The sequence below is a fragment of the Oncorhynchus nerka genome, linkage group LG19, assembly GCF_034236695.1.
Source record: "Oncorhynchus nerka isolate Pitt River linkage group LG19, Oner_Uvic_2.0, whole genome shotgun sequence".
Lineage (NCBI taxonomy): Eukaryota > Metazoa > Chordata > Actinopteri > Salmoniformes > Salmonidae > Oncorhynchus > Oncorhynchus nerka.
The window spans coordinates 32128043-32139984 of record NC_088414.1 but is presented as its reverse complement, the minus strand read 5'-3'; the positions used below and the strand labels follow the sequence as shown (position 1 = coordinate 32139984).

The 11942-nt window shown below is 41.8% G+C and overlaps 1 protein-coding gene across 1 annotated transcript; it reads left to right on the top strand.

Annotated features, from left to right (window-relative positions):
• The first annotated feature begins 7117 nt into the window (after positions 1-7117).
• Positions 7118-9915, top strand: LOC115101421 (lipocalin-like). The gene is made up of 6 exons (XM_029620897.2): positions 7118-7298; positions 7604-7743; positions 7880-7959; positions 8864-8977; positions 9135-9236; positions 9533-9915. Exons 1-6 carry the CDS (start codon positions 7203-7205, stop codon positions 9550-9552), a joined length of 552 nt encoding a protein of 183 aa, XP_029476757.1. The 5' UTR covers positions 7118-7202; the 3' UTR covers positions 9553-9915.
• Positions 9916-11942: the final 2027 nt, after the last annotated feature.

The following is an 11942-nucleotide window of genomic DNA, read 5'->3' as shown; positions in this document are numbered from 1 at the left end:
GACTTGTTTTTGTCAGTCTGTGGCGGTTAGTAGTGACTAACCTGTTTCTTGGGATTGCGTGGTACATTTCGGGGAGGAGCGATTCAATTGGGTTTGTTTTTCATTTAGAAAAAAGTTTAAATCCAGTGCAGTCTTTCAATTGAGGACCTCAAATAAAGGTCTCCTTAAAATCAGTACAGCTGGAGGAAGTGATTTGACACCCTCGTGCAGTTTTCCTTCCTGCAAAGAAGCCTCTGATTATAGCTCTATACTGTTTGAAAACCTATTTTTGAATTTAAGATAGAAAGATGTAAGTAATTACTTTTGGTTCTGGACATCAAAATTAAATGTTGGCAACAGGGAAGGGTGCATCAATTGCGTTTTTTCTTTTTTCTGAAAACAATTGGGTGTCCACTGAATGCAACTCAAGAGGACTGCAACCATTCTAGAGGTGATCACAACTTGTAATGACAGCATGATTGGCTGATGGCAGCTTTTACCTGTTAAATTCCACAAACACACAAAGCTGAAAACTGCTAGTTATCCCTTTGCCTTTGGGGGTTTGAGGGGAATAAAAAGTATATGTTTATGGGAAGAATACAGTGTACAAAACATTAGGCACCCCTTCCAAATATTGAGTTGAAATCCCACTCCAATTACGCTCACAATTTAATCAAGTTGGCTGAATGTCCTTTGGGTGGTGGACCATTCTTGATACACAAGTGACAAAGTGGAAAAACAGCTGCATTGCAGTTCTTGACACAAACCGTTGCACTTGGCTGGCACCTGCTACCATACACCGTTAAAAGGCACTTCAATATTTTTTTCTTGCCCACTCACCCTCTGAGTGGCAGACACACAATCCAATTGTCCAGGCGTATACACTTTAACATGTCTCCTCCCCTTCATCGACACTGAAGTGGATATAAGTGACATCAATAAGAGATGGGATAACATTCCAGAAGGACAACCATCTCTGCAGCTCTCCACCAATCAGGCCTTTATGGTAGAGTACCAGACAGAAGCAACTCGTCAATAAAAGGCAAATGACAGCCCGCTTAGAGTTTGCCAAAAGGACTCTCGGACCATGAGAAACTAGATAATCTGGTCTGATGAAACCTGAATGCCAAGCGTGAAGTCTGGCAGAAACCTGGCACCATCCCTACGGTGAAGCATGGTGGTGGGGATGTTTTTCAGGGACTGGGAGAATACCGGTAGTCAGGATCGAGGCAAAGATGAACAGAGCAAAGTACAGAGAGATCCTGCTCCAGAGTGTTCAGGACCTCAAACTGGGGGCAAAGGATAGCCTTCCAACAGGACAACAACCCTAAGCACACAACCAAGACAATGCAGGAGTGGCTTCGGGACAATTCTCTGAATGTCCTTGAGTGACCCAGCCAAAGCCCGGACTTGAACCCAATCGAACATCTCTGGAGAGAACTGAAATTAGCTGTGCAGCAACCCTCCCCATCCAACCTGACAGAGCTTGAGAGGATCTGCAGAGAGGAATGGGAGAAAATACCCAAATGCAGGTGTGGCAAATACAGGTGTGCCAATTTTGTAGCGTCATACCCAAGAAGACTCAAGGCTGTAATCACTGCAAAGGTACTTCAACAAAGTACTGAGTAAAAGGTCTGAATACTTATGTCATATTTTAATACATTTGCTAAAGTTTCTGACCTTCCTATAGACAAGTGTGTGTGTGTAAAAGGGTCTGAGTACTTCTCGAATACACTGTACAGGGGGTAGCAAGTCATTGTGCGGGGGTACAGGTTAGTCGAGGTAATTGAGAGAATATGTACAGTACCAGTCAAACGTTTGGACACACCTACTCATTCCTGGGGTTTTCTTGAGAATAATAGTGATGAAATCAAAACTATGAAATAACACATGGAATCATGTGATAAAGAAAATATATTTTAGATTCTTCAAAGTAGCCACCCTTTGCCTTGACAGCTTTACACACTCTTGGCATTCTCTCTACCAGGTTCATGAGGTAGTCACCTGGAATGCATTTCAATTAACAGGTGTGCCTTAAGTTAACTTGTGGAATTTCTTTCCATTTTAATGCGTTTGTGCCAATCAGTTGTGTTGTGACAAGGTAGGGGTGGTATACAGAATATAGTCCTATTTGGTAAAAGACCGAGTCCATATTATGGCAGTAACGGCTCAAATAAGCAAAGAGAAACAGTCCATTACTTTAAGACATGGTCAGTCAATACGGAATAAGTGCAGTCGCAAAAACCATCAAGCGCTATGATTAAACTGACTCTCATGAGAACCGCCACATTAGAGTTACCAACCTCAGAAATTGCAGCCCAACTAAATTCTCCATACAGTTCAAGTAACAGACACATCTCAGCATCAACTGTTCAGATGAGACTGAATCAGGCCTTCATTGTCAAATTTCTGCAAAGACAATACACTACTAAATGACACCAATAAGAAGAAGATAATTGCTTTGGCCAAGAAACACGAGTAATGGACATTAGACCAGTGGAAACCTGTCCTTTGGTCTGATGAGTCCAAATTGGAGATTTTTGGTTCCAACCGCTGTGTCTTTGTGCGACGCTGTTGAGCGGATGATCTCCCCATCTGTGGTTCCCACCGTGAAGCATGGAAGAGGAGATGTGAGAGTGCTTTGCTGGTGACACTGTCAGTGATTTATTTAGAATTCAAGGCACACTTAACCAGCATGGCTATCACAGCATTCTGCAACGATACGCCATCCCATCTGGTTTGCGCTTAGTGAAGGAAAAGCAGCCAACAAGTGCTCAGCATAACTCCTGCAAGACTATTGAAAAAGCATTCCAGTTGAAGCTGGTTGAGAGAATGCCAAGAGTTTATAAAGCTGTCATCAAGGCAAAGGGTGGCTACTTTGAAGAATCTAAAATTTAAATACATTTTGATTTAACACTTTCTTGGTTACATGTGTGTTATTTCATAGTTTTGACATTTTCACTATTATTCTACAATGTAGAAAATGGTCCAAATATATAAAAACCCTTGAATGAGTAGGATTGTCCAAACTTTTGGCTGGTACGGAACATGTAGGTAGGGGTAAACTGTGGCTTCGGGACAAAAGCGACTATGCATAGATAATAAACAGCGAGTAGCAGCAGTAGTGAGTAGCAGCAGTAGTGAGTAGCAGCAGTCCAGGTAGCCAATTGTTCAGCAGCCTTATGGCTTCAGGGTAGAAGCTGTTAAGGAGCCTTTTGGACCTAGACTTTATGAAGATCTAGGGGCCCATGCCAAATCTTTTCAGTCTCCTGTGGGGGAATAGGTGTTGTCGTGCCCTCTTCACGACTGTCTTGGTGTGTTTGGACCATGATAGTTTGTTGATGATGGGCCACCAAAGAACTTGAAGCTCTCAACCTGCTCCACTACAGCCTGTCAATGTGAATGGGGGTGTGTTTGGCCCTCCTTTTACTGTAGTCCACTATCAGCTCCTTTGTCTTGCTCACATTGAGGGAGATGTTGTTATACTGGCACCACCCTGCCAGGTCTCTGACCTCCTCCCTATAGCCTGGCTCGTCGTTGTCGGTGATCAGGCCTACCACCGTTATGTTGTCAGCAAACTTAATGATAGTGTTGTGTTTGGCCAGAAAGTCGTGGGTGAACAGGGAGTACAGGAAGGGAAAAAGCATGCACCCTTGAATAAGGTCAATGCTGATCGTGATGCTCGTGGTGGTGTTGCCTTGCTTACGGAAGCTGGCGAGTATGACATAACATAGTATGCAGCGTGACACTCAGGACATAATCATGTGATAATGATAAGTGTTACAGGATAGGCTACAGAAACAACCTTGAGTGACTCACGGACTTCCTTGTTTTATATATTTTTTTATATGAAGAAACTCAAAGAAACGCAAAACCAAGAAAAAGAGGATGTCATTACCCAGAGGAGTGAAGAAGATTCAAGATGCCCTGGGGGAGTCATACGTTATAACTTGACTTGTTTGCCTGTGTACTCTTCCTCTCCTTCTCTCCCCCACACCACCACTGTGTTTTCTGGGTGATTCCTTGCTTGTGACACTGTGTGGTGATTAAAACTTTATTAAGAATTGAGAGCCTTGATGTTAAAACTGTTACGTTTCATATCCAAATTTTTCTCTGTCCTTTCTGTCTGTTTTTCTGTCTGCCTGTCTGGCATTCTTCAGTGATTTAAACAATAATTTCTGATCTTTCAATTTAGAAAAAGTTATTGTTAAGGGTGTCTGTAAGACAGGTGAGCATAGTAAAATTGAGAGAAACCTAATGAAGACAACATACACATACTGTGAATGTTTTAGAGTGGACTGTTGTCTGATTAGTTTCCCTCATTTGGTTTCCTCCTGTCCTTTATCCCTACAGTCAGCTATTTATCAGGAATTTTATAAAAAATATATATAATTAGGTCAGTGCTTATGTTTGTCCTATTTCATACATGTACACGTGTGTATTAATACGCATATTTAATTTAATTATCAAGCAGAACAGAAGAACCACCAGGATCCGGACCTCGTAGGGTTAGAGTTTAATACCCCTGTAACAGATGTTCTCCTTTCTATCATCTAATGATTCAAAGACTTGTACTCTCCTCTGTCCTCAACTTGAAGAACACCATGTCAATACTGGAGCTGGACAGCAGAGGTCCTCTTCCTCATGGAATATGCTACGGTGCGAAGTTGGAGTGAAAAGACAGCAGAGGTCCTCTTCCTCGTGGAATATGCTACGGTGCGAAGTTGGAGTGAAAAGACAGCAGAGGTCCTCTTCCTCGTGGAATATGCTACGGTGCGAAGTTGGAGTGAAAAGACAGCAGAGGTCCTCTTCCTCGTGGAATATGCTACGGTGCGAAGTTGGAGTGAAAAGACAGCAGAGGTCCCCTTCCTCGTGGAATATGCTACGGTGCGAAGTTGGAGTGAAAAGACAGCAGAGGTCCTCTTCCTCGTGGAATATGCTAAGGTGCAAAGTTGGAGTGAAAAGACAGCAGAGGTCCTCTTCCTCATGGAATATGCTACGGTGTGAAGTTGGAGTGAAAAGACAGCAGAGGTCCTCTTCCTCATGGAATATGCTACGGTGCGAAGTTGGAGTGAAAAGACAGCAGAGGTCCTCTTCCTCATGGAATATGCTACGGTGCGAAGTTGGAGTGAAAAGACAGCAGAGGTCCTCTTCCTCATGGAATATGCTACGGTGCGAAGTTGGAGTGAAAAGACAGCAGAGGTCCTCTTCCTCGTGGAATATGCTACGGTGCGAAGTTGGAGTGAAAAGACAGCAGAGGTCCTCTTCCTCGTGGAATATGCTAAGGTGCAAAGTTGGAGTGAAAAGACAGCAGAGGTCCTCTTCCTCATGGAATATGCTACGGTGTGAAGTTGGAGTGAAAAGACAGCAGAGGTCCTCTTCCTCATGGAATATGCTACGGTGCGAAGTTGGAGTGAAAAGACAGCAGAGGTCCTCTTCCTCATGGAATATGCTACGGTGCGAAGTTGGAGTGAAAAGACAGCAGAGGTCCTCTTCCTCATGGAATATGCTACGGTGCGAAGTTGGAGTGAAAAGACAGCAGAGGTCCTCTTCCTCGTGGAATATGCTACGGTGCGAAGTTGGAGTGAAAAGACAGCAGAGGTCCTCTTCCTCGTGGAATATGCTACGGTGCGAAGTTGGAGTGAAAAGACAGCAGAGGTCCTCTTCCTCGTGGAATATGCTACGGTGCAAAGTTGGAGTGAAAAGACTTGCAGTAACATTTTGAAGCTTCTGCAGTCAAACCACAAACTGAGTCTGCCATCTGTCAGTATGAACATAGTGGCACACTATCTTACAGGGATTCAATACAATTGATGACTGTCCATTTTCTTGCTCATAGTACATACTAGTTAATCTAGAACATAACATAGTAATACCCAAACGTGCAGGTTCAGTCAGTAGACTACAAGCCATACATAAGTGGCAACATTAGGTCAAACTTAACATTTACATTTACAATGACATTTTTTTGTTAATAAGAGAATGTTCCAGTAAACTATTTTGTCCACTCAATCAAGTGGTTTGATTTTATTTGCACACTTGAATTAAGCACACAAATATTGTCATTAGATACTGAGAACATTTCTTGATTTGATTTCTCAATATTGGACTGATTCATGGTTTCCAGACCACTGTTTCAACTGGCAAGGTATGTGGGTTGCAGGTGTGTCAGTGTCTTTTAGACTTGCCCACACCTGTTTCAGGAGTTCCATCCCAGTATGTCTATCGCCTTACCTTAAGTCCAACAGTCAAAAGAGTGAAACATTTACCACTGGAAAATAGTTTCTTACCTCATCTCGTGTTTTAGGACTTTTATAAGAATGACTTGCCTGAAGCAGTATCTGATTTAAAGGGATAGATCCCCTAAAAAGATAAGTGGAGAATCATATTAGGTTGGGTTTTGAGGGGACTATACATTTAAAAATGTTGACCTGAGATAAATAAAACTGAGATTACAAGAAGGCTTGCTCTACCTCTTCCAGCAAGGTTTTACACTGATAGTTAAGATTTAATATTAAACCACACACACACACACACACACACACACACACACACACACACACACACACACACACACACACACACACACACACACACACACACACACACACACACACACACACACACACACACACACACACACACACACACACACACACACACACACACACACACACACACACACACACACACACACACACACACACACACACACACACAAAGAGATTCAGGGCTTGTGTGTTAGGGGGAACTCTGTTTACCATCCAAAGTGCTGACAGTTAGTTTTGATTATCTGTGTCCTGCCCACAGAAAGCACTGGAGAGGCAGACACTGCATTGTTCATCACTGTCTTTGTGGGGGATGGGGGGGGGGCACTGCTCCTGTTTGAACCCATCCCACCTCCAGGGTTCTATAGAGGGAGGAGTGACTGAGAGGTCCCGGCCACACCCCCCACAAGCCCCATCTCCACCCGTTGGTATTGTGTGTGTGTGCGCGTGGGTGTGGTGTGTGTGTATGTGTGTGTGTCTAGGGGGTGTGGTATAGAGATGGTGACAGGTAGCAGGTTGTGTATGGGAAGGGGGGGGGGGGTTATGTAAGCTCATGCTCTACAGTATATATAGGAGTGAGAGGCAGCGAAGAAAAACAGATCTCCTGTTCTGTCCTCTTCCTCGTACAACCACTTACTTTACAATTCTTGATACTGACCCTGCTCAGCTGTAGTCATGACGACCATGCTGCTGAGAGCGCTAGGAGCACTGCTCTGCTCCTTGGTTGTCACCGCTGAGGTTCTTCCCCAAGGAGACTTCAATCTACAGGGGGTAAGAGAGAGAATGAAGAGAGGGATTATCAAATCAGGGATATATTGAAAATCAAATGATGAGGACCAAACTAGAGATTATTATAGAGAAAAAATGTACTGAAAAAAAAACTGTGATACAAATGGAAATGATTAAGAGAAATGTGGGAATTCTAGTGACACATTTTCAGATTGAGAATTGAATTTATAAATGATTCAGGGATATTCCAGTATCAGCTCTCACAGATTTAGGATCGAAAATTTTTGTGACCCCACAGACAGGAATGAGAAGGTGTTGTAATCTAATCAGGGCTGGGGTTTTTTCAGGTTGCAGGAAAGTGGTACCTGATTGGATTTGCTACTAATGCCCAGTGGTTTGTCAGCCACAGGGCCGGCATGAAGATGGGCACCGCCATGCTGACACCAACTGTTGAAGGAGACCTGGACATGGCATATGCTAGCCTGAAGTAAGTGAGTGAGTGAGTGAGTGAGTGGTGAGTGAGTGAGTGAGTGAGTGAGTGAGTGAGTGAGTGAGTGAGTGAGTGAGTGAGAGAGAGAGAGAGACTTTCTGCTGAACCCGAATGAACTGTATTGTCTCTGTAGCACTGATGGCTCCTGCTGGAGAATGAACCACCTGGCTGAGAAGACAAACCTTCCTGGGAAATTCATCTTCAAGAGCCAGCGTAAGTCTATAACCTACACACATACACACACACAGGGCCGGTTATAACCTTTTGGGGGCCCTAAGCGAGATTTGGTTACAGGGCCCACACCTCGCAGAAAAACATTTTAGTGGCCCCCTCTAGACAGTGTAGAGAAACATTCCCTGCAATTCTACACATTTTGCCATGGGGCGAAGAGAAACTGTGCAGTTTTATAACTAACTTTGTTATGACTTATGCCACATTAATATGGTCTGAGTGAGAATGACTAACAAAATCGATGGGGGCTCCCCAACTGATGATGCACGACCCAATTGCACCTGGTGTATTCTACTATTCTTACCAATGATATATGTAAACCCTGGATTGCTGATGCTATGTATTAGGCAATGAGAGACTTTGAAGCCACTGGATGGCCATATTGGCACTCCTCAGAAAAGCAGTCCTCCATAGGAATAAATGTAACAACATTACATGTATTTAAGTGTTTTTGTTGTTGTAGTGGGGACAGTAACATTAGTACTTTCTAAGTATTATATAAAATATTATATAAACTTGTTTTATATCTTTTCAAATGTTTCATTTTTTATGTTTAGCTCACACAATATAGTTTAAAAGTATGCACTAAGGTGTCTGTAATAGAACAAGTGTTTCAAAAGAAAATGTAAACTTTTATAAAAGCCTTTCTGTAGCTTCCAAAATATATTTTACAACGGTGGGGGAGTGCCAAGATGGAGTCGCGGTGGCTTCAAGACATCGCCCCCTGTCAGTCATCTAGTATATGTATAAACTGTTTGTTGAGACCCGACTGAGTTCCTAAAAATATATATATATGTTGCTTATGCCTGGAACCCTGCTCATATATATATATACACACACACACACACAAACAAAAAAATGTGTGTGTCTATTCACCCCTCTTTAGGCTGGAATAATGAAAATGACATGCGTGTCGTTGATGTTAAGTATGATGAGTACGCCCTCATTCACACCATCAAGACCAAGGGAGGTGTTTCAACTGTGCTCAACAAACTGTATGGTAAGTTATTTTCCACTCCTCTGTTAATTCCTATAACTCAGTCTCATTTTGTCACTATTTTCCCCCCATAATTTGTTAGCAATCTTGCATTATAAATTGTATTGTATCCTTCATAGTATATTTAGTCTGCCATGTTCTGCATGTGTGGTGTCTACAGCCCGCGGGACAGACCTGAGCCCTGACCTGCTGCAGAAGTTTAAGCAGTTCTCCCTGGACACTGGCATTCTGCCTGAGAACATTGCTATCCTCCCCAAAAACGGTTAGTCCCATTTCGGTTTGTGACGTGTATTTAAGGGTTCTATTAAATCCATATTGCAGAAGTTCAGCGTTACAGCGTGGTTGAAATTTAAAGGCAATGTTCCTGCGTTAGCAGAGACTGCATTTCATGGTGCATATGTAACCGCTGCATATTTCTGCTCAATCAGATTTACCTTAACATTTCCAGCCTGCAATCTGTAATGCTTCAGCGGTACCGGTTGAATAGAGCCCTAAATTGAACAATATTTCTGGATAGAAGTGTGGAATGTCTCAGGCCTTCTTTCTCTCTTTCTACAGATGAGTGCCCCGCTGCGTAATTTCATCGATGCTCATCACTTCCAAAGCGTCCTCCCTTGATCCTTCTGCATGGCTTTGCTACTTGATGGGTAGGCAGACACATGGCAACTGTGACAACCAAGAACCACCTTAAGCTACAGTGACCCATCTGGTTCCGCCTTAACCTGCAGCTACGCTACATTACCCACTGAAGCCTAGTTTTCCACTTCCCCGATTTGTTCCAATAAAATACTGTCTGGTGCTTTATCAGTTTGTCAGGCATCCTACTCTTATATATGACGGTGTTTAATACCTCTGATCCTAAGTAATATAAGCTGCTTTAGAAGTCTGATCACATGTATACCCTATTGTAAACCCAGCTGTAAAATAAAATGTTATCCTACTCCTTGCAGTTATTAGTTGACAATTACACACAGGGCCTTCAGAAAGTATTCACAACCATTTACTCTTTCCACATTGTGTTGTGTTACAGCCTGAATTTAAAATGGATTCAATTGAGATTTTGTGTCAATGGCCTGTGGTGGATAAAGTTACCCAATTGTCATACAGATCAGAGGCAATAGGGATGACCTGGGATGTTCTCTTGATAAGTGTGTGAATTGGACCATTTTCTTGTCCTGCTAAGCATTCAAAATGTTACTAGTACTTTTGGCTGTCTTGGGAAAATGTATGGAGTAAAAGGTACATTATTTTCTTTTGGAATGTAGTGAAGTAAAAGTAGTCAAAAACATAAATAGTAAAGTACAGATAACAATAAAAACGACTTTTAAAAGTATTTTTACAACACTGACTGTCCTACACACAATACCCCATAATGTCAAAGTGGAAATATGTTTTTAGAAATGTCTTGAGTCAATAAGTATTCAAGCCCTTTGTTATGGCAAGCCTGAATAAGTTCAGGAGTAGAAATGTCTTGAGTCAATAAGTATTCAAGCCCTTTGTTATGGCAAGCCTAATTAAGTTCAGGAGTAGAAATGTCTTGAGTCAATAAGTATTCAAGCCCTTTGTTATGGCAAGCCTGAATAAGTTCAGGAGTAGAAATGTCTTGAGTCAATAAGTATTCAAGCCCTTTGTTATGGCAAGCCTAAATAAGTTCAGGAGTAAAAATGTGCTTAACAAGTCACATAAGTTGCATGGACTCACTCTGTGTGCAGTAATAGTGTTTAACATGATTTTTGAATGACCACCTCGTCTCTGTACCCCACACATAATTATCTGTAAGGTCCCTCAGTCAAGCAGTGAATTTAAAACACAGATTCAACCAAAAAGACAGAAGTTTCCAATGCCGTGCAAAGAAGCGCACCTCATTAGTAAATGGCAAAACAATTAAAAAAGCAGACATTGAATATTCTTTTGAGCATAGTGTAATGATTAATAGCACTTTGGGTGGTGTATCAATATACCCAGTCACTACAAACATACAGGCGTCCTTCCTAATTCAGTTGCCGGAGAGGAAGGAAACTGCTCAGGTATTTCACCATGAGGCCCATGGTGACTTTAAAACAGTAAAATGGCTGTGATAGAAAATGAAGAATGGATCAACAACATTGTAGTTATGACAAGAGTGAAAAGAAGGAAGCCTCTAAGGAATACAAATATTCCAAAACATGCATCCTGTTTGCAATAAGTCGCTAAAGTAAAACTGCAAATGTGGCAAAGAAATTAACTTTGTCCTGAATACAAAATATTAGGTTTAGGGCAAATCCAACACATCACTGAGTACCACTCTTCATATTTTCCAAGCATGGTGGTGGCTGCATAATGTTATGGTTATGCTTGTCATTGGCAAGGACTAGGGAGTTGTTTAGGATAAAAAAAATAAAAGGAATAGAGCTAAGCACAGACAAAATCCTAGTGGATAACCTGGTTGTCTGCTTTCCAACAGACACTGGGAGACAAATTCACCTTTCAGCAGGTCAATAACCTAATACACAAGGCCAGATATACACTAGAGATGCTTATCACGACGACATTCAATGTTCCTGAGGGGCCTAGTTACAGTTTTGACTTAAAACGCCTTGAAAATCTATGGCAACACTTGATAATGGCTGTCTAGCAATGATCAACAATCAACTTGACAGAGCTCAAATAAAAAAATATATAATAATGTGCAAATATTGTACAATCCAGGTTTGCAAAGCTCTTGGAAACTTACCCAAAGACTCCTTCTAAAGGTGATTCTAACATGTACTGACTCAGGGGTGTGAATACTTACATCAATTGGATATTTCAGTATTTAATTTCCAATACATTTTCAAAAATGTCTAAAAACATGTTTTCACTTTTATTAAATTAAAAAACGGTTCCATGTTTTATTCAGGCTGTAACAACAATATGGAATAAGTCAAGGGGTATGAGTACTTTCTGAAGGCAATGTATTGGTCAATTATTAAAAAGACAAACAAGCAGG

What these genes read in the sequence shown, in the direction of transcription:
- LOC115101421 (XM_029620897.2), top strand. Translation starts at nt 7,203, where the DNA reads ATGACGACCATGCTGCTGAGAGCGCTAGGAGCACTGCTCTGCTCCTTG. An exon ending in GAGACTTCAATCTACAGGGG is followed by an intron (nt 7,299 to 7,603) that starts GTAAGAGAGAGA and finishes GGGTTTTTTCAG; the next exon opens with GTTGCAGGAAAGTGGTACCT. An exon ending in TGCTATCCTCCCCAAAAACG is followed by an intron (nt 9,237 to 9,532) that starts GTTAGTCCCATT and finishes CTCTTTCTACAG; the next exon opens with ATGAGTGCCCCGCTGCGTAA.